The sequence below is a fragment of the Phyllobates terribilis genome, unplaced genomic scaffold (genome assembly GCF_046119375.1).
Source record: "Phyllobates terribilis strain yellow unplaced genomic scaffold, ASM4611937v1 Scaffold_3__8_contigs__length_932513732, whole genome shotgun sequence".
NCBI lineage: Eukaryota > Metazoa > Chordata > Amphibia > Anura > Dendrobatidae > Phyllobates > Phyllobates terribilis.
In genome coordinates, this window is record NW_027362763.1 from 685,240,891 (window position 1) to 685,266,392 (window position 25,502).

At 36.5% G+C, this 25,502-nt stretch overlaps 1 protein-coding gene across 3 annotated transcripts in view; it reads left to right on the forward strand.

Moving 5' to 3' along the window:
- Positions 1-25,502, forward strand: part of DNAH14 (dynein axonemal heavy chain 14) — a 281,677-nt gene that overhangs the window by 221,474 nt on the left and 34,701 nt on the right. For all 3 annotated transcript variants that reach the window (XM_073671866.1, XM_073671867.1, XM_073671868.1), the window contains 9 exons: positions 17,031-17,162; positions 17,523-17,618; positions 20,249-20,389; positions 20,604-20,819; positions 21,145-21,375; positions 21,451-21,572; positions 22,872-23,116; positions 23,432-23,865; positions 24,921-25,116. In XM_073671866.1, the coding sequence (XP_073527967.1) occupies positions 17,031-17,162; positions 17,523-17,618; positions 20,249-20,389; positions 20,604-20,819; positions 21,145-21,375; positions 21,451-21,572; positions 22,872-23,116; positions 23,432-23,865; positions 24,921-25,116 (1,813 nt within the window). The remainder of the gene's footprint in view (positions 1-17,030; positions 17,163-17,522; positions 17,619-20,248; positions 20,390-20,603; positions 20,820-21,144; positions 21,376-21,450; positions 21,573-22,871; positions 23,117-23,431; positions 23,866-24,920; positions 25,117-25,502) is intronic.

Here is a 25,502-nt window from a genome sequence, read left to right on the forward strand (position 1 = left end):
CTGGAGATCTCCACCGCTGCTGGAGGATTAGTGCTGGAGCTCTCCCTAGCTCCATGATTACTGACAGCTGACTGTGCTGCAACAACACCCAGATCTACTACTGATTGTTGCACAGTATTGTCTCTATTCACTGACATGGATGTTTCAGAGTCCATTACCACTGCAGTGTGGTCTCCATCCGCTGACACACATGACATAGAGTCCATTACCACTGATTGCTGCACAGTATTATCTCCATTCACTGACATGGAGGGTTCAGAGTCCATTATAATATTTGTATTATCTGTTGCAGACAGACATTCACTAGCACCAGTGAGCGGGGTCTCACTCACAGCGCTGAGGGGGGTCTCACTCACAGTATCAGTACAGGGTGCACTTTCTTTCTCACTCTCAGCAGCTGAGCTCACTTCATTGCTGCATACAGAGGTCACTGCAGTTAACCCCTCGTTTGCGGGCACACTTTCCTCTGCAGCACTTTCTGGTGTCTCGGACCCCTCACATTGTGCCCCTGATATCAGCGCTGCACTTCTCACTGGGCTTCCCTGCTCCACAATGCTGTACACAGTTTTATATTTAATGTCCTTATTCCCAATAAAGCGTTTTCTGCTCTCAGTCTGGGCTCTGGATCCTTTTTTTTCCTCTTTAGCCCAAGTCTCCTTTCTGGGCACAGAGATTAAACCTTTCTCCAGTTTTTCTTTCCTGATCAGCAGCTCTCGGCTGCAATCATCCAGACACTCGCACTTCATCAGCTTTACCTTAGGATCAGTCTCTTTCTTAATTTCTTCTTTTAGTTTGCTGATATGCAATTCCAGCTTAAATATACTTTGCCTTGTAACTTTAGCATTTAATCCTCCAACATAACAAGCAGGTTTAGAAGACTCACCAGCCACCATCTCCAGCTTTCCATTACCATCAGGTGCAGGCTACAGGCCAGACTCCAGACCAGGGGCTTTCCCTGGATCATCAGCCCAGCTCCCCTCCCCTCCACCTGGGTCAGAAGCCATGCCTCCGCCCTGCTGAGAGCTCTCAAGCACACGTCTATCCTCTCCTATGGACAAGAATAGAACTACTATAATACTGCCCCCTATGTACAAGATTATAAGTACTAAAATACTGCTCCTATGTACAGGAATATAACTACTATAATACTGCCCCTATGTACAAGAATATAACTACTATAATACTGCTCCTATGTGCAAGAATATAACTACTATAATACTGATCCTATGTACAAGAATATAACTACTATAATACTGCTCCTATGTACAAGAATATAACTACTATAATACTGCTCCTATGTGCAAGAATATAACTTAAATGATACTGCCCCTATGTACAAGAATATAACTACTATAATACTGCCCCATGTACAAGAATATAACTACTATAATACTGCCCCTATGTACAAGAATATAACTACTATAATACTGCTCCTATGTTCAAGAATATAACTACTATAATACTGCTCCTATGTACAAGAATATAAGTACTATAATACTGCCCCTATGTACAAGAATATAACTACTATAATATTGCTCCTATGTACAAGAATATAACTGCTATAATACTGCCCCTATGTACAAGAATATACTATAATACTGCCCCCTATGTACAAGAATATTACTACTATAATATTGCCTCTATGTACAAAAATATTACTACTATAATACTGCTCCTATATACAAGAATACAACTACTATAATACTGCTCCCCTATGTACAAGAATATAACTACTATAATACTGCTCCCTATATACAAGAATATAACTACTATAATACGGCCCCCTATGTACAAGAATATAACTACTATAATACTACCACTATGTACAAGAATATGACTACTATAATACTGCCCCCTATGTACAAGAATATACCTGCTATAATACTGCTCCTATATATAAGAATATAGCTACTATAATACTGCCCCTATGTACAAGAATATAACTACTATAATACTGTCCATATGTACAAGAATATAACTACTATAATACTGCCTCTATGTACAAGAATATAACTACTATAATACTGCTGCTATGTACAAGAATATAACTACTATAAAACTGCTCCCTATGTACCAGAATATAACTACTATAATACTGCCCCCTATGTACCAGAATATAACTACTATAATACTGCCACCTATATACCGGAATATAACTACTATAATACTGCTCCTGTCTACAAGAATGTAACTACTGTAATACTGCCCCCTGTGTACAAGAATATAACTACTATAATACTGCCCCCTATGTACAAGAATATAACTACTATAATACTGCCCCCTATATACAAGAATATAACTACTATAATACGGCCCCCTATGTACAAGAATATAACTACTATAATACTACCACTATGTACAAGAATATGACTACTATAATACTGCCCCCTATGTACAAGAATATAACTACTATAATACTGCTCCTATATATGAGTATAGCTACTATAATACTGCCCCTATGTACAAGAATATAACTACTATAATACTGTCCATATGTACAAGAATATAACTACTATAATACTACCACTATGTACAAGAATATGACTACTATAATACTGTCCCCTATGTACAAGAATATAACTACTATAATACTGTCCATATGTACAAGAATATAACTACTATAATACTGCCCCCTATATACAAGAATATAACTACTATAATACGGCCCCCTATATACAAGAATATAACTACTATAATGCTACCACTATGTACAAGAATATGACTACTATAATACTGCCCCCTATGTACAAGAATATACCTGCTATAATACTGCTCCTATATATAAGAATATAACTACTATAATACTGCCCCCTATGTACAAGAATATAACTATTATAATACTGTCCATATGTACAAGAATATAACTACTATAATACTACCACTATGTACAAGAATATGACTACTATAATACTGCTCCTATGTACAAGAATATAACTACTATAATACTGCCCCTATGTACAAGAATATAACTACTATAATACTACCACTATGTATAAGAATATAACTACTATAATACTACCACTATGAACAAGAATATAACTACTATAATACTACCACTATGTACAAGAATATGATTACTATAATACTGCCCCTATGTACAAGAATATAACTACTATAATACTACCACTATGTATAAGAATATAACTACTATAATACTACCACTATGTACAAGAATATAACTACTATAATACTACCACTATGTACAAGAATATGACTACTATAATACTGCCCCTATGTACAAGAATATAACTACTATAATACTACCACTATGTATAAGAATATAACTACTATAATACTGCCTCCTTGTACAAGAATATAACTACTATAATACTGTCCCCTATGTACAAGAATATAGCTACTATAATACTGCCCCTATGTACAAGAATATAACTACTATAATACTGTCCATATGTACAAGAATATAACTACTATAATACTACCACTATGTACAAGAATATGACTACTATAATACTGTCCCCTATGTACAAGAATATAACTACTATAATACTGTCCATATGTACAAGAATATGACTACTATAATACTGCCCCCTATATACAAGAATATAACTACTATAATACGGCCCCCTATGTACAAGAATATAACTACTATAATAATACCACTATGTACAAGAATATGACTACTATAATACTGCCCCCTATGTACAAGAATATACCTGCTATAATACTGCTCCTATATATAAGAATATAGCTACTATAATACTGTCCATATGTACAAGAATATAACTACTATAATACTGCCCCCTATGTACAAGAATATAACTACTATAATTCTGTCCATATGTACAAGAATATAACTACTATAATACTGCCCCCTATGTACAAGAATATAACTACTATAATACTGCTGCTATGTACAAGAATATAACTACTATAATGCTGCTATGTACAAGAATATAACTACTATAATACTTCTCCTTATGTACCAGAATATAACTACTATAATACTGCCCCCTATGTACAAGAATATAACTACTATAATACTGCTCCTATGTACAAGAATATAACTACTACAATACTGCCCCCTATGTACAGGAATATAACTACTATAATACTGCCCCCTATGTACAAGAATATAACTACTATAATACTGCTCCTATGTACAAGAATATAACTACTATAATACTGCTCCTATGTACAAGAATATAACTACTATAATACTGCCCCCTATGTACAAGAATATAACTACTATAATACTGCTGCTATGTACAAGAATATAACTACTATAATACTGCCTCCTATGTACAAGAATATAACTACTATAATACTGCCTCCTATGTACAAGAATATAACTACTATAATACTGCCCCCTATGTACAAGAATATAACTACTATAATACTGCTGCTATGTACAAGAATATAACTACTATAATACTGCTCCCTATGTACCAGAATATAACTACTATAATACTACCCCCTATATACAAGAATATAACTACTATAATACGGCCCCCTATGTACAAGAATATAACTACTATAATACTGCCCCATATATACAAGAATATAACTACTATAATACGGCCCCCTATGTACAAGAATATAACTACTATAATACTACCACTATGTACAAGAATATGACTACTATAATACTGCCCCCTATGTACAAGAATATACCTGCTATAATACTGCTCCTATATAAAAGAATATAGCTACTATAATACTGCCCCTATGTACAAGAATATAACTACTATAATACTGTCCATATGTACAAGAATATAACTACTATAATACTACCACTATGTACAAGAATATGACTACTATAATACTGCCCTCTATGTACAAGAATATAACTACTATAATACTGCTGCTATGTACAAGAATATAACTACTATAATACTGCTCCCTATGTACCAGAATATAACTACTATAATACTGCCCCCTATGTACCAGAATATAACTACTATAATACTGCCACCTATATACAGGAATATAACTACTATAATACTGCTCCTGTCTACAAGAATGTAACTACTGTAATACTGCCCCCTGTGTACAAGAATATAACTACTATAAAACTGCCCCCTATGTACAAGAATATAACTACTATAATACTGCCCCCTATATACAAGAATATAACTACTATAATACGGCCCCCTATGTACAAGAATATAACTACTATAATACTACCACTATGTACAAGAATATGACTACTATAATACTGCCCCCTATGTACAAGAATATACCTGCTATAATACTTGTCCTATATATAAGAATATAGCTACTATAATACTGCCCCTATGTACAAGAATATAACTACTATAATACTGTCCATATGTACAAGAATATAACTACTACAATACTACCACTATGTACAAGAATATGACTACTATAATACTGTCCCCTATATACAAGAATATAACTACTATAATACTGTCCATATGTACAAGAATATAACTACTATAATACTGCCCCCTATATACAAGAATATAACTACTATAATACGGCCCCCTATGTACAAGAATATAACTACTATAATACTACCACTATGTACAAGAATATGACTACTATAATACTGCCCCCTATGTACAAGAATATACCTGCTATAATACTGCTCCTATATATAAGAATATAGCTACTATAATACTGTCCATATGTACAAGAATATAACTACTATAATACTGCCCCCTATGTACAAGAATATAACTAATATAATACTGTCCATATGTACAAGAATATAACTACTATAATACTACCACTATGTACAAGAATATGACTACTATAATACTGCCTCCTTGTACAAGAATATAACTACTATAATACTGCCCCCTTTGTACAAGAATATAACTACTATAATACTGCTCCCTATGTACAAGAATATAACTACTATAATACTGTCCATATGTACATGAATATAACTACTATAATACTGCCCCTATGTACAAGAATATAACTACTATAATACTGTCCATATGTACAAGAATATAACTACTATAATACTGCCCCCTATGTACAAGAATATAACTACTATAATACTGTCCATATGTACAAGAATATAACTACTATAATACTACCACTATGTACAAGAATATGACTACTATAATACTGCCCCCTATGTACAAGAATATAACTACTATAATACTGCTGCTATGTACAAGAATATAACTACTATAATGCTGCTGCTATGTACAAGAATATAACTACTATAATACTTCTCCCTATGTACCAGAATATAACTACTATAATACTGCCCCCTATGTACAAGAATATAACTACTATAATACTGCTCCTATGTACAAGAATATAACTACTACAATACTGCCCCCTATGTACAGGAATATAACTACTATAATACTGCCCCCCATGTACAAGAATATAACTACTATAATACTGCACCTATGTACAAGAATATAACTACTATAATACTTCTCCTATGTACAAGAATATAACTACTATAATACTGCCCCCTATGTACAAGAATATAACTACTATAATACTGCCCCCTATGTACAAGAATATAACTACTATAATACTGCCCCCTATGTACAAGAATATAACTACTATAATACTGCCTCCTATGTACAAGAATATAACTACTATAATACTGCCCCCTGTGTACAAGAATATAACTACTATAATACTGCTGCTATGTACAAGAATATAACTACTATAATACTGCTCCCTATGTACCAGAATATAACTACTATAATACTGCCCCCTATATACAAGAATATAACTACTATAATACGGCCCCCTATGTACAAGAATATAACTACTATAATACTGCCCCCTATATACAAGAATATAACTACTATTATACGGCCCCCTATGTACAAGAATATAACTACTATAATACTACCACTATGTACAAAAATATGACTACTATAATACTGCCCCCTATGTACAAGAATATACCTGCTATAATACTGCTCCTATATATAAGAATATAGCTACTATAATACTGCCCCTATGTACAAGAATATAACTACTATAATACTGTCCATATGTACAAGAATATAACTACTATAATACTACCACTATGTACAAGAATATGACTACTATAATACTGCCCTCTATGTACAAGAATATAACTACTATAATACTGCTGCTATGTACAAGAATATAACTACTATAATACTGCTCCCTATGTACCAGAATATAACTACTATAATACTGCCCCCTATGTACCAGAATATAACTACTATAATACTGCCACCTATATACCGGAATATAACTACTATAATACTGCTCCTGTCTACAAGAATGTAACTACTGTAATACTGCCCCCTGTGTACAAGAATATAACTACTATAATACTGCCCCCTATGTACAAGAATATAACTACTATAATACTGCCCTCTATATACAAGAATATAACTACTATAATACGGCCCCCTATGTACAAGAATATAACTACTATAATACTACCACTATGTACAAGAATATGACTACTATAATACTGCCCCCTATGTACAAGAATATAACTACTATAATACTGCTCCTATATATGAGTATAGCTACTATAATACTGCCCCTATGTACAAGAATATAACTACTATAATACTGTCCATATGTACAAGAATATAACTTCTATAATACTACCACTATGTACAAGAATATGACTACTATAATACTGTCCCCTATGTACAAGAATATAACTACTATAATACTGTCCATATGTACAAGAATATAACTACTATAATACTGCCCCCTATATACAAGAATATAACTACTATAATACGGCCCCCTATATACAAGAATATAACTACTATAATACGGCCCCCTATGTACAAGAATATAACTACTATAATACTACCACTATGTACAAGAATATGACTACTATAATACTGCCCCCTATGTACAAGAATATACCTGCTATAATACTGCTCCTATATATAAGAATATAGCTACTATAATACTGCCCCTTATGTACAAGAATATAACTACTATAATTCTGCTCCTATGTACAAGAATATAACTACTATAATACTGCTCCATATGTACAAGAATATAACTACTATAATACTGCCCCCTATGTACAAGAATATAACTACTATAATACTGTCCATATGTACAAGAATATAACTACTGTTATACAGCTCCTATGTACAAGAATATAACTGCTATAATACTACCACTATGTACAAGAATATGACTACTATAATACTGCCCCTATGTACAAGAATATAACTACTATAATACTACCACTATGTACAAGAATATGACTACTATAATACTGCCCCTATGTACAAGAATATAACTACTATAATACTACCACTATGTACAAGAATATGACTACTATAATACTGCCTCTATGTACAAGAATATAACTATTATAATACTACCACTATGTACAAGAATATAACTACTATAATACTACCACTATGTACAAGAATATAACTACTATAATACTGCCCCTATGTACAAGAATATAACTACTATAATACTACCACTATGTATAAGAATATAACTACTATAATACTACCACTATGTACAAGAATATAACTACTATAATACTACCACTATGTACAAGAATATGACTACTATAATACTGCCCCTATGTACAAGAATAGAACTACTATAATACTACCCCCTATGTACAAGAATATAGCTACTATAATACTACCACTATGTACAAGAATATGACTACTATAATACTGCCCCCTATGTACAAGAATATAACTACTATAATACTGCCCCCTATATACAAGAATATAACTACTATAATACGGCCCCCTATGTACAAGAATATAACTACTATAATACTGCCCCATATATACAAGAATATAACTACTATAATACGGCCCCCTATGTACAAGAATATAACTACTATAATACTACCACTATGTACAAGAATATGACTACTATAATACTGCCCCCTATGTACAAGAATATACCTGCTATAATACTGCTCCTATATAAAAGAATATAGCTACTATAATACTGCCCCTATGTACAAGAATATATCTACTATAATACTGTCCATATGTACAAGAATATAACTACTATAATACTACCACTATGGACAAGAATATGACTACTATAATACTGCCCTCTATGTACAAGAATATAACTACTATAATACTGCTGCTATGTACAAGAATATAACTACTATAATACTGCTCCCTATGTGCTAGAATATAACTACTATAATACTGCCCCCTATGTACCAGAATATAACTACTATAATACTGCCACCTATATACAGGAATATAACTACTATAATACTGCTCCTGTCTACAAGAATGTAACTACTGTAATACTGCCCCCTGTGTACAAGAATATAACTACTATAAAACTGCCCCCTATGTACAAGAATATAACTACTATAATACTGCCCCCTATATACAAGAATATAACTACTATAATACGGCCCCCTATGTACAAGAATATAACTACTATAATACTACCACTATGTACAAGAATATGACTACTATAATACTGCCCCCTATGTACAAGAATATACTTGCTATAATACTGCTCCTATATATAAGAATATAGCTACTATAATACTGCCCCTATGTACAAGAATATAACTACTATAATACTGTCCATATTTACAAGAATATAACTACTATAATACTACCACTATGTACAAGAATATGACTACTATAATACTGTCCCCTATGTACAAGAATATAACTACTATAATACTGTCCATATGTACAAGAATATAACTACTATAATACTGCCCCCTATATACAAGAATATAACTACTATAATACGGCCCCCTATGTACAAGAATATAACTACTATAATACTACCACTATGTACAAGAATATGACTACTATAATACTGCCCCCTTTGTACAAGAATATACCTGCTATAATACTGCTCCTATATATAAGAATATAGCTACTATAATACTGTCCATATGTACAAGAATATAACTACTATAATACTGCCCCCTATGTACAAGAATATAACTAATATAATACTGTCCATATGTACAAGAATATAACTACTATAATACTACCACTATGTACAAGAATATGACTACTATAATACTGCCTCCTTGTACAAGAATATAACTACTATAATACTGCCCCCTTTGTACAAGAATATAACTACTGTAATACTGCTCCCTATGTACAAGAATATAACTACTATAATACTGTCCATATGTACATGAATATAACTACTATAATACTGCCCCCTATGTACAAGAATATAACTACTATAATACTGTCCATATGTACAAGAATATAACTACTATAATACTGCCCCCTATGTACAAGAATATAACTACTATAATACTACCACTATGTACAAGAATATGACTACTATAATACTGCCCCCTATGTACAAGAATATAACTACTATAATACTGCTGCTATGTACAAGAATATAACTACTATAATGCTGCTGCTATGTACAAGAATATAACCACTATAATACTTCTCCCTATGTACCAGAATATAACTACTATAATACTGCCCCCTATGTACAAGAATATAACTACTATAATACTGCTCCTATGTACAAGAATATAACTACTACAATACTGCCCCCTATGTACAGGAATATAACTACTATAATACTGCCCCCCATGTACAAGAATATAACTACTATAATACTGCTCCTATGTACAAGAATATAACTACTATAATACTGCTCCTATGTACAAGAATATAGCTACTATAATACTGCCCCCTATGTACAAGAATATAACTACTATAATAATGCTCCTATGTACAAGAATATAACTACTATAATACTGCCCCCTATGTACAAGAATATAACTACTATAATACTGCCCCCTATGTACAAGAATATAACTACTATAATACTGCCTCCTATGTACAAGAATATAACTACTATAATACTGCCCCCTGTGTACAAGAATATAACTACTATAATACTGCTGCTATGTACAAGAATATAACTACTATAATACTGCTCCCTATGTACCAGAATATAACTACTATAATACTGCCCCCTATATACAAGAATATAACTACTATAATACGGCCCCCTATGTACAAGAATATAACTACTATAATACTACCACTATGTACAAGAATATGGCTACTATAATACTGCCCCTATGTACAAGAATATAACTACTATAATACTACCACTATGTACAAGAATATAACTACTATAATACTACCACTATGTACAAGAATATAACTACTATAATACTGCCCCTATGTACAAGAATATAACTACTATAATACTACCACTATGTATAAGAATATAACTACTATAATACTACCACTATGTACAAGAATATAACTACTATAATACTACCACTATGTACAAGAATATGACTACTATAATACTGCCTCCTTGTACAAGAATATAACTACTATAATACTGCCCCCTTTGTACAAGAATATAACTACTGTAATACTGCTCCCTATGTACAAGAATATAACTACTATAATACTGTCCATATGTACATGAATATAACTACTATAATACTGCCCCCTATGTACAAGAATATAACTACTATAATACTGTCCATATGTACAAGAATATAACTACTATAATACTGCCCCCTATGTACAAGAATATAACTACTATAATACTACCACTATGTACAAGAATATGACTACTATAATACTGCCCCCTATGTACAAGAATATAACTACTATAATACTGCTGCTATGTACAAGAATATAACTACTATAATGCTGCTGCTATGTACAAGAATATAACCACTATAATACTTCTCCCTATGTACCAGAATATAACTACTATAATACTGCCCCCTATGTACAAGAATATAACTACTATAATACTGCTCCTATGTACAAGAATATAACTACTACAATACTGCCCCCTATGTACAGGAATATAACTACTATAATACTGCCCCCCATGTACAAGAATATAACTACTATAATACTGCTCCTATGTACAAGAATATAACTACTATAATACTGCTCCTATGTACAAGAATATAGCTACTATAATACTGCCCCCTATGTACAAGAATATAACTACTATAATAATGCTCCTATGTACAAGAATATAACTACTATAATACTGCCCCCTATGTACAAGAATATAACTACTATAATACTGCCCCCTATGTACAAGAATATAACTACTATAATACTGCCTCCTATGTACAAGAATATAACTACTATAATACTGCCCCCTGTGTACAAGAATATAACTACTATAATACTGCTGCTATGTACAAGAATATAACTACTATAATACTGCTCCCTATGTACCAGAATATAACTACTATAATACTGCCCCCTATATACAAGAATATAACTACTATAATACGGCCCCCTATGTACAAGAATATAACTACTATAATACTACCACTATGTACAAGAATATGGCTACTATAATACTGCCCCTATGTACAAGAATATAACTACTATAATACTACCACTATGTACAAGAATATAACTACTATAATACTACCACTATGTACAAGAATATAACTACTATAATACTGCCCCTATGTACAAGAATATAACTACTATAATACTACCACTATGTATAAGAATATAACTACTATAATACTACCACTATGTACAAGAATATAACTACTATAATACTACCACTTTGTACAAGAATATGACTACTATAATACTGCCCCTATGTACAAGAATATAACTATTATAATACTACCACTATGTATAAGAATATAACTACTATAATACTGCCTCCTTGTACAAGAATATGACTACTATAATGCTGCCTCCTTGTACAAGAATATGACTACTATAATACTGCCCCTATGTACAAGAATATAACTACTATAATACTACCACTATGTATAAGAATATAACTACTATAATACTACCACTATGTACAAGAATATAACTACTATAATACTACCACTATGTACAAGAATATGACTACTATAATACTGCCCCTATGTACAAGAATATGACTACTATAATACTGCCCCTATGTACAAGAATATAACTACTATAATACTACCACTATGTATAAGAATATAACTACTATAATACTACCACTATGTACAAGAATATGACTACTATAATACTGCCCCTATGTACAAGAATATGACTACTATAATACTGCCCCTATGTACAAGAATATAACTACTATAATACTGTCCATATGTACAAGAATATAACTACTATAATACTGCCCCCTATGTACAAGAATATAACTACTATAATACTACCACTATGTACAAGAATATGACTACTATAATACTGCCCCCTATGTACAAGAATATAACTACTATAATACTGCTGCTATGTACAAGAATATAACTACTATAATGCTGCTGCTATGTACAAGAATATAACCACTATAATACTTCTCCCTATGTACCAGAATATAACTACTATAATACTGCCCCCTATGTACAAGAATATAACTACTATAATACTGCTCCTATGTACAAGAATATAACTACTACAATACTGCCCCCTATGTACAGGAATATAACTACTATAATACTGCCCCCCATGTACAAGAATATAACTACTATAATACTGCTCCTATGTACAAGAATATAACTACTATAATACTGCTCCTATGTACAAGAATATAGCTACTATAATACTGCCCCCTATGTACAAGAATATAACTACTATAATAATGCTCCTATGTACAAGAATATAACTACTATAATACTGCCCCCTATGTACAAGAATATAACTACTATAATACTGCTCCTATGTACAAGAATATAACTACTACAATACTGCCCCCTATGTACAGGAATATAACTACTATAATACTGCCCCCCATGTACAAGAATATAACTACTATAATACTGCTCCTATGTACAAGAATATAACTACTATAATACTGCTCCTATGTACAAGAATATAGCTACTATAATACTGCCCCCTATGTACAAGAATATAACTACTATAATAATGCTCCTATGTACAAGAATATAACTACTATAATACTGCCCCCTATGTACAAGAATATAACTACTATAATACTGCCCCCTATGTACAAGAATATAACTACTATAATACTGCCTCCTATGTACAAGAATATAACTACTATAATACTGCCCCCTGTGTACAAGAATATAACTACTATAATACTGCTGCTATGTACAAGAATATAACTACTATAATACTGCTCCCTATGTACCAGAATATAACTACTATAATACTGCCCCCTATATACAAGAATATAACTACTATAATACGGCCCCCTATGTACAAGAATATAACTACTATAATACTACCACTATGTACAAGAATATGGCTACTATAATACTGCCCCTATGTACAAGAATATAACTACTATAATACTACCACTATGTACAAGAATATAACTACTATAATACTACCACTATGTACAAGAATATAACTACTATAATACTGCCCCTATGTACAAGAATATAACTACTATAATACTACCACTATGTATAAGAATATAACTACTATAATACTACCACTATGTACAAGAATATAACTACTATAATACTACCACTTTGTACAAGAATATGACTACTATAATACTGCCCCTATGTACAAGAATATAACTACTATAATACTACCACTATGTATAAGAATATAACTACTATAATACTGCCTCCTTGTACAAGAATATGACTACTATAATGCTGCCTCCTTGTACAAGAATATGACTACTATAATACTGCCCCTATGTACAAGAATATAACTACTATAATACTACCACTATGTATAAGAATATAACTACTATAATACTACCACTATGTACAAGAATATAACTACTATAATACTACCACTATGTACAAGAATATGACTACTATAATACTGCCCCTATGTACAAGAATATGACTACTATAATACTGCCCCTATGTACAAGAATATAACTACTATAATACTACCACTATGTATAAGAATATAACTACTATAATACTACCTCCTTGTACAAGAATATGACTACTATAATACTGCTCCCTATGTACAAGAATATAACTACTATAATACTACCTCCTTGTACAAGAATATGACTACTATAATACTGCCCCTATGTACAAGAATATAACTACTATAATACTGCTCCTATGTACAAGAATATAACTACTATAATACTGCCCCTATGTACAAGAATATAACTACTATAATACTACCACTATGTATAAGAATATAACTACTATAATACTGCCTCCTTGTACAAGAATATGACTACTATAATGCTGCCTCCTTGTACAAGAATATGACTACTATAATACTGCCCCTATGTACAAGAATATAACTACTATAATACTACCACTATGTATAAGAATATAACTACTATAATACTACCACTATGTACAAGAATATAACTACTATAATACTACCACTATGTACAAGAATATGACTACTATAATACTGCCCCTATGTACAAGAATATAACTACTATAATACTACCACTATGTATAAGAATATAACTACTATAATACTACCTCCTTGTACAAGAATATGACTACTATAATACTGCTCCCTATGTACAAGAATATAACTACTATAATACTACCTCCTTGTACAAGAATATGACTGCTATAATGCTGCCTCCTTGTACAAGAATATGACTACTATAATACTGCTCCCTATGTACAAGAATATAACTACTATAATACTGCTCCCTATGTACCAGAATATAACTACTATAATAGTGCCCCCTATATACAAGAATATAACTACTATAATACGGCCCCCTATGTACAAGAATATAACTACTATAATACTACCACTATGTACAAGAATATGACTACTATAATACTGCCCCTATGTACAAGAATATAACTACTATAATACTACCACTATGTACAAGAATATAACTACTATAATACTACCACTATGTACAAGAATATAACTACTATAATACTGCCCCTATGTACAAGAATATAACTACTATAATACTACCACTATGTATAAGAATATAACTACTATAATACTACCACTATGTACAAGAATATAACTACTATAATACTACCACTATGTACAAGAATATGACTACTATAATACTGCCCCTATGTACAAGAATATAACTACTATAATACTACCACTATGTATAAGAATATAACTACTATAATACTGCCTCCTTGTACAAGAATATGACTACTATAATGCTGCCTCCTTGTACAAGAATATGACTACTATAATACTGCCCCTATGTACAAGAATATAACTACTATAATACTACCACTATGTATAAGAATATAACTACTATAATACTACCACTATGTACAAGAATATAACTACTATAATACTACCACTATGTACAAGAATATGACTACTATAATACTGCCCCTATGTACAAGAATATAACTACTATAATACTACCACTATGTATAAGAATATAACTACTATAATACTACCTCCTTGTACAAGAATATGACTACTATAATACTGCTCCCTATGTACAAGAATATAACTACTATAATACTACCTCCTTGTACAAGAATATGACTACTATAATACTGCCCCTATGTACAAGAATATAACTACTATAATACTGCTCCTATGTACAAGAATATAACTACTATAATACTGCCCCTATGTACAAGAATATAACTACTATAATACTACCACTATGTATAAGAATATAACTACTATAATACTGCCTCCTTGTACAAGAATATGACTACTATAATACTGCCTCCTTGTACAAGAATATGACTACTATAATACTGCCCCTATGTACAAGAATATAACTACTATAATACTACCACTATGTATAAGAATATAACTACTATAATACTACCACTATGTACAAGAATATAACTACTATAATACTACCACTATGTACAAGAATATGACTACTATAATACTGCCCCTATGTACAAGAATATAACTACTATAATACTACCACTATGTATAAGAATATAACTACTATAATACTACCTCCTTGTACAAGAATATGACTACTATAATACTGCTCCCTATGTACAAGAATATAACTACTATAATACTACCTCCTTGTACAAGAATATGACTGCTATAATGCTGCCTCCTTGTACAAGAATATGACTAGTATAATGTTGCAAAAAATCAAATGTTTTTTTAATTAGTACTTTGTTTCAGATGGTTTAGAACAAACACGTTAGTTGTGCACATGTAGTAGTGTAGCAGTTGTATAGTTGTGTAGTAGTTGTGTATTACATACCTTGTCTGTTGTTTTTTATTCAGGTCTTTTCCAATTTGAAGAAATATTCCAGCATTACAGATTTTACTCCGCAGAATGTGGGCGCTGTGTCTACCGCGTGCCGTTCTCTGTGTCAGTGGGTGCTGGCTCTTGAACATTATCATGAGGTTCAGAAGGTCAGTATACAGGAATACATAGCTGGGATAGGAGGCAGCCATTAATCAGTTTATATTTCTCAATAATAACTTTGTCTTCAGTGACTCCCCCTACTGGTGAATATTGGCAGCAAAAGTTGCTGCACTGTAATAGGAACTATGCTCTTCTTGTAAGTTATTGTCCTCTTACATAGCAGTGATCTCTCCATGCCTTGGAGATGCCCGCTGTTTTATACAGCTCACATCCCACTGCAATGGCCAGGATCAGAGATAATGCCAAACTCACATGGTTAACCCTTTAAATGCTGATGCCATTTAAAGGGGTTAGACAAAAAGTTGTGTGCACAGCGAAGATGAGAATATTTCTGTATAATCCTGTAGATGGTGATTCCAAAACAAGAACGCGTGCGAGAAGCCCAGGAGGCTCTAAAGCTGGCAAATGAGCGACTGAAACAGAAACAGGCCAGCCTATCTCTGGTAAGAAGGTCACGTATAAATCCCATATAACTGCTTATGTGCATAGACATCATCTCCGAAATACAGTCTCCCCCACCCTGTGTGGAGCTGGACACATCATTAATGGCTCCGATTTCACTTTGTGAACTTCTTTCGTGGTGCAGAGTAGCAATGTTCCGGAGCACGTGCCGACCATATACAGTACAGACCAAAAGTTTGGACACACCTTCTCATTTAAAGATTTTTCTGTATTTTCATGACTTTGAAAATTGTACATTCACACTGAAGGCATCAAAACTATGAATTAACACATGTGGAATTATATACTTAACAAAAAAGTGTGAAACAACTGAAAATATGTCTTATATTCTAGGTTCTTCAAAGTAGCCACCTTTTGCTTTGATGACTGCTTTGCACACTCTTGGCATTCTCTTGATGAGCTTCAAGAGGTAGTCACCGGAAATGGTCTTCCAACAATCTTGAAGGAGTTCCCAGAGATGCTTAGCACTTGTTGGCCCTTTTGCCTTCACTCTGCGGTCCAGCTCACCCCAAACCATCTCGATTGGGTTCAGGTCTGGTGACTGTGGAGGCCAGGTCATCGGGCGTAGCACCCCATCACTCTCCTTCTTGGTCAAATAGACCTTACACAGCCTGGAGGCGTGTTTGGGTCATTGTCCTGTTGAAAAATAAATGATGGTCCAACTAAACGCAAACCGGATGGAATAGCATGCCGCTGCAAGATGCTGTGGTAGCCATGCTGGTTCAGTATGCCTTCAATTTTGAATAAATCCCCAACAGTGTCACCAGCAAAGCACCCCCACACCATCACACCTCCTCCTCCATGCTTCACAGTGGGAACCAAGCATGTAGAGTCCATCCGTTCACCTTTTCTGCGTCGCACAAAGACACGGTGGTTGGAACTTTGGACTCATCAGACCAAAGCACAGATTTCCACTGGTCTAATGTCCATTCCTCGTGTTCTTTAACCCAAACAAGTCTCTTCTGCTTGTTGCCTGTCCTTAGCAGTGGTTTCCTAGCAGCTATTTTACCATGAAGGCCTGCTGCACAAAGTCTCCTCTTAACAGTTGTTGAAGAGATGTGTCTGCTGCTAGAACTCTGTGTGGCATTGACCTGGTCTCTAATCTGAGCTGCTGTTAACCTGCGATTTCTGAGGCTGGTGACTCGGATAAACTTATCCTCAGAAGCAGAGGTGACTCTTGGTCTTCTTTTCCTGGGGCGGTCCTCATGTGAGCCAGTTTCTTTGTAGCGCTTGATGGTTTTTGCAACTGCACTTGGGGACACTTTCAAAGTTTGCCCAATTTTTCGGACTGACTGACCTTCATTTCTTAAAGTAATGATGGCCACTAGTTTTTCTTTACTTAGCTGCTTTTTTCTTGCCATAATACAAATTCTAACAGTCTATTCAGTAGGACTATCAGCTGTGTATCTACCAGACTTCTGCACAACACAACTGATGGTCCCAACCCCATTTATAAGGCAAGAAATCCCACTTATTAAACCTGACAGGGCACACCTGTGAAGTGAAAACCATTTCCGGTGACTACCTGTTGAAGCTCATCAAGAGAATGCCAAGAGTGTGCAAAGCAGTCATCAAAGCAAAAGGTGGCTACTTTGAAGAACCTAGAATATAAGACATATTTTCAGTTGTTTCACACTTTTTTGTTAAGTATATAATTCCACATGTGTTAATTCATAGTTTTGATGCCTTCAGTGTGAATGTACAATTTTCATAGTCATGAAAATACAGAAAAATCTTTAAATGAGAAGGTGTGTCCAAACTTTTGGTCTGTACTGTATGTAGGCAAATGTGTATTCCCTTCTATGTCTGGCTACGATCTAGTCCATGTACTACATCTACTAGAGAGGACCACAGAAGAACATGCACAATACACTGATACTGAGCCAGCAGAAATATAGGAGAATGCGCAGCCTGAGAGCTAACCGTAAGACAGCTGAACTTGGAATGCTATGGACAAAGATGAGCATTGCCGGAGCTGCTGTCACGCAAAGTGTAGGAAAGACTAAGTTCAGCACGAAGGGAAGAGGGGAAGGGAACCCAGACACTAGGGAAAGAGGGAGTGGAGACCTCCTAGACTGATCTGATATCACTCTCCTCTCTCCTATCATCACTATATTGGTTCCTCACCAATCGCCGCACAGGAACCTAAGCCCTGTATTTCCTTAGCGCATGGCCCTGGATAGGGAAGGGGGGGGGGGGGGGGGTGAGCACTAGTCAGTCCCCACTAATAACTAAAGACAACAAGGGAGACAAACACGGGGGAAAGTAACTTAGCTTGAGCCGACTTCAGAGAGAACACCAAACGTCCTCCTAGCACCACAGAGGAAGATAGCAGTCTGAGAGCTCCAATCCTTCACAAGAAAGCATGTGAATATCACCGGCACCTCCCTGTAGCAAACAGAAAGTATTTAAACACCCAGGCCTGGGTGTCAATTAGCAGGAGGGAGGTAGCCGCTGGGTCCTAGAGTGAGACAGATGTAAGAAGGTGTCTGTAATGCCAAACGAAGAGATCTTCTGCAGTCAATTGCAGGACGATTGTCTGTCACATCTGACACACCCGTGACAGCTACATTTTCTTTACATACATTATAATATATTTTTCCGTATTTAGGTGGAAGAACATCAGTGCCGGCTGCAGAAACAGTACAACGAGAGTGTTGCAGAGAAAGATCATTTGGCGTTCCGGAAGCAGCTGACAACTAAACGCCTGGCGAGGGCCTCCGTGCTGATTACAGCTCTGGATGAGGAGAAGGTGTAGTACATAAGTATTTATTACATCTCCTTGCCACCATCACCCTCCAATCCAACCAATGCAGGCTAACAATGTGCGCCACCAATGGAGGATACCCACCTGAAAGGGGTCTCCTCTCTCCAGGGCAATGGGTGGGCCACCTCTGTAGTACATACAGTATATCCTGGCGTTATGTATATATTGTATTTTTTACATTGTTTATCATGTTGCACAGATACGATGGAAGGAGTCAGTGGAGAGCCTGGAGCTGCGGCTGAAGGGAATCATAGGAGACGTCCTGGTGTCTGCGGCGTTCATTGTCTATTGTGGGGTCTTCACGTCTGAGTATCGGGCACAGCTGATGGGGCAGTGGTTGGAGTTCTGTAGAACATATGAGATCCGGGTGTCAGAAGATTACTTGTTTATCCACGCTATGGCTGCCGAGAGCGAGGTATTCTACAATGCTTCATCAAGAGAACAGCTGTAGAGAACACATTCTCTTTCCCCTCGGCTCCTCGGGGGCGGGCTCTTCCTGGTGTGATATCCAATCAGATGTCTCGTCACTGCTCCTGCTCATCTCTTACAGAATTCATTTTCAGAGAGAGAGAAACTGCAGCTGCATCCCCCCTTTCTTGTAGTCCTGCGGATTACCAATGTTTTTTCTGCTTGCAGAATTGAAGGGGAGAAACCGAATCGATCTGGCCATACGGAAGATAAAAATGTTGTTTTGAGATTTTATTATGAGAGCCATCCAAAAGTGATTGTTTCTCCTGCAGGTGAGACGTTGGCATAGGGAAGGGTTACCCCCCGATCCCTACTCAATAGAGAACGCCATATTAGTGCAGAATGGGCAGCGATGGCCTCTCCTGATTGACCCTAACGGTCAGGCGCATAAGTGGATCTGCCAGATGGAAGGCAGGAAATTACGGCAGGTTCAGGCCTCGGATCCCGGCTACATGAAGGTCCTAGAAACCGCCATTCGCCTAGGAGAGCCTATCCTCATACAGGTACCTGTCCCCTTACCCAGCTGGGACACTAGTATCTGCCGCTCATTGCTCATATCACCCGCTCTTTTCTTACAGGATGTTCCTGAAGACATTGACCCAAGTCTGAAGCCTGTGCTCGAAAAAGAAATTCACCGGCGGGCAGGACAAGATGTCATACATCTAGGGGATGCTGAAATTGAATATAATGGGAATTTTAGGTAAAATTGAGACTGATATTCTGTATGCCCAGATATAACCCCTGTATGAATAACGTATGACAATACCCCACCCCCGCTGTAAATTATAAGAATATTAGAAGTGAGTAATGAGTTCAGTGAACTGCCCATTTCTGATATTCTTGCTCAGTCATAGTAGGGGACATATTATAAGCCAGCTGCTGCAGAACTTCTTCCACCTCGTCCTCCCAATTGAGTGTCAGCCATATTCTGCGTGTGGGGGTGCTGGGGAGATCATACGTCTTGTGAGTGTCATTGTGGGGGCATCAGACTGTATATGGGGTTTTTAATACTCTGTGTGGGGGCATGATACTGTGTGTTGGGGGATTAATACTGTGTTGGGGGCATCATACTGTGTGGGGGGGCTCCCTGGGGGCATTATACTGTATGTGGGTTCATCAAACTATATATGGGGGGCACTCTGGGGGCATCATACTGTATGTGGGTTCATCATACTGTGTGTAAGGGGGTACTGGGGAGATCATACATCTTGTGAGTGTCTTTGTGGGGGATTCATACTGTATGTGAAGGGATTAATAGTGTGTGGGGGCATCATACTGTATATGGTTTCATCATACTGTGTGTGGGGTCACTCTGGTGGCATCATACTGAATGTGGGTTCATCATACTTTGTGTAGGTGGGTACTGGGGAGATCATACATCTTGTGAGTGTCACTGTGGGGGCATCATACTGTATGTGGGGATACATACTGTGTGTAGGGGTTACTGGCGAGATCATACAGTTAGTAAGTGGCAATGTGGGATCATCATACTGTGTTTAGGGCATCCTACTGTGTGTGGGGGCACTCTGGGGGCATCATACTGAATGTGGGTTCGTCATACTGTGTGTAGGGGGGTACTGGGGAGATTATATGTCTTGTGAGTGGCAATGTGGGGGCATCATACTGTATGTGGGGATGCATACTCTGTGTAGTGGGGTACTGGGGAGATCATACGGTTAGTAAGTGGCTATGTGGGATCATTATACTGTGTTGGGGGCATCATACTGTATGTGGGTTCATCATACTGTGTGGGGGACATTTTGGCGACCAAGTCCTCCCCTTTTACCACATGATGCTTCATCTTCTGGTGTCAGACGCTGGCACACCAGGAGTGATGTGCAACAGTCCACCTCTGCCAGGGGGTATAAGAAGTTCCCGTTTAGTGCCACTTACTTCTGTGTGGGCCAATGTACTTCTATTATTTGCAGACACATCAGTGTTTTCCCCATTATCACAGTGTGATACCTTGTGGCCTCAGTGTATAACGCTCTTATTTTAGGCTGTACATGTCAACCCAGAACCCAAATCCACATTTCCTACCGGCGGTTTGTATATCGGTCACCTTGATAAACTTCACTGTGACATATAAAGGGTTACAAGATCAGCTCCTGAGCAGCGTGGTCGCCCACGAGCAGCCACAACTGGAGGCGCAGAGATCCCAAATACTGGAGAGTATGGCGGCCGACCTGAGCACGCTGCGAGGCCTGGAGGAACAGGCACTCACTTTACTGCAGAAAACTGAAGGTGATTCTTCTTAAAGGTGTTGTCCACTTTAAACAAGTACTATACATTAGAAGGGTTCCACTTTAATCACAGACCAATCACAGAGAATCCTGCTATTTAAGACCCCCAGAAGGTATTCTGTTTGCCTGCAGCGCCACCACAGATGAAACAAAGTATTACAGGGTTCTCATTAAATCAATTGGCTGTTGATGTTTTTCATGGACATGCGCGGTCCTCCAACATAAGAGTTGCTCCTTGTAGTCGCCTTCTCCCTGATTGAGGGAGCTGTCAAGGACCATTTGGGTCAGAAAATAATTTGTAACCATTAACATTTAGGTCATTTACTTGACGATGAAGATCTCATCAACACCCTGCAAAAATCCAAACTCACCGCCAAGGATGTCTCCAAGAGAATGCGAGATTCTGGGAGGACGGAGGAGAGCATTGAGGCAGCTCGTGGCATCTACCTCCCCGTGGCCCAGCGAGGGGCCGTGCTCTATTTCGTAGTGGCTGACCTTATTCACCTGAACTATATGTATCAGTTCTCCCTACAATGGTTCCATCAGGTTTTTGTGGAGGCCATAAAGGCGTCAGCGACTTCACAATCCCGGATCCCTTTGACGTCTTCTCCTGGAATAATCCGGCCGCTCAGCAGACAGAGAAAAGAGAGAGAAGAGGAGGAGGAGGAGGAGGAGAAGAAGAGCTGCAGCGAGGACATCTGGAGACACCTGGACAATATCTGCAACACCTTAACCAGAGATGTATACAAGGTAAATGGAGGTATAGAGGTCACTCTCCTGTAAGCTGGCAGAGCAAGTGAAGATAGGAGTACCATAAATAATAAAGGGGTGGTCCCATAATGGGCAGGTGTCTTCTCAGGGGCAGTCCCAGAATGAGCATGTATCACCTCATGGGTGGTCCCATAATAGGCTCAGGTGTGGTCCTGTAATGGTCTTGTATCACCTAGGGGGCGGTCCCATAATGGGCTTGTATCACCTATGGGCTTGTCCCATAATGGGCTTGTCCCACAATGGGCTCTACCATCTATCCACTGATAGGCTGAAGTGTCACTTATCTCCATAGATCGCACCATGCGGGTGCGACCATTGCTGCGCTCAAAATCAAGTTCCAAATCTTCTATCAGGGATCTTGCTGTGAGGAGGAACTAGGGATCTTGGGATCCTGCCCGAGTGATCATTTATCACCGAGCTGCGGGTCGGGTGTACGATGCAGACACCAGAGAACACCAGCCGTTTCTAAATCTTTTGGGTTGGTCACACCCAGTAAGAAAAATATAAAACAAAATGTAACAATGTAAAAATAAAATCTAAATAAAATACTAATAAACTAAAAAAAACGACCAAAAAGCATTCAGACCAACCACAGCCCGTCTCTTCCCCAGTCATATCATGGCATGGCTGATATTAAAATTATATATTTTATATTTATCAAATCCCCCCCTAATATATACCCCCCGAATATGTATAAAAAGTGTAAAAAAACAAGCAACTTATCTGCTATAAAAAATATTGTTCACCAGTTCATGTGTTTAACCTTTAAAAAAAATGTCTGGTCATTAAAGTTTTCCACTTTCCTAAAAGTGACCCCAAACATTTCCTGTAAGGGGAAAATGACCAAGCCAAATAGTACTCAGCCTCCCGGGGACCACCACCGACTCTCCACCGCTGCTTCGGTCACAGTGATTGGCTGCAGTGGTGATGTGAGCTGTCAATGTGACATCATCGCTGAAGCCAAAACGCAGACTCCTGTATCTCCTATGATTGGCACCAGTTTTTTCGGTGATTTTTCTTGCATTTCTCTGCAGATCGTCTCCACGGCTCTGCTCACAGAACACCGGCTCTGCTTCTCCTTCTCGCTGACAGCGAACATCATGAAAAACAGCAGCGACCGGGAAGAATCGCCGTCACCCGGATTTCTACCGGAATCGGAATGGCAATTCTTTCTGCAGTCGCTGCTGCTGAGCGACGCGATGAAGAAGAGATGCTCTGCAGAAAGCGAAGGTGAGGGCACATACTCAAAGGAAATGGTCTCCAACGTGGGAGTACAACCCCCATCATATACTACTGTCAGAACATGCCGGGCGTTGTAGTTTCATAAAAGCAGGAGAGAATATTATCCTAAGGGGACGACGTCCACAGGAGACACTTCCACTCCGGAATTCCTATAGTGACTGCTATCGCCACATTGAGCAGTGTCTACTGCCCTCTAGTGGAGACAGTCAGTATGACCAGAGCCGCACGCTAAGGCTATGTTCACATTGAGTGTTTTGAAGCGTTCAAAAATAATAATTTTTTTTTTTTAAGTGCAAACCACTTCAGGAAAGGCTCCTATTTTGGGGAGTTTTGGAAGTTTGTTCCTGATGTTTGCAGCCTCTTGATTGGACATC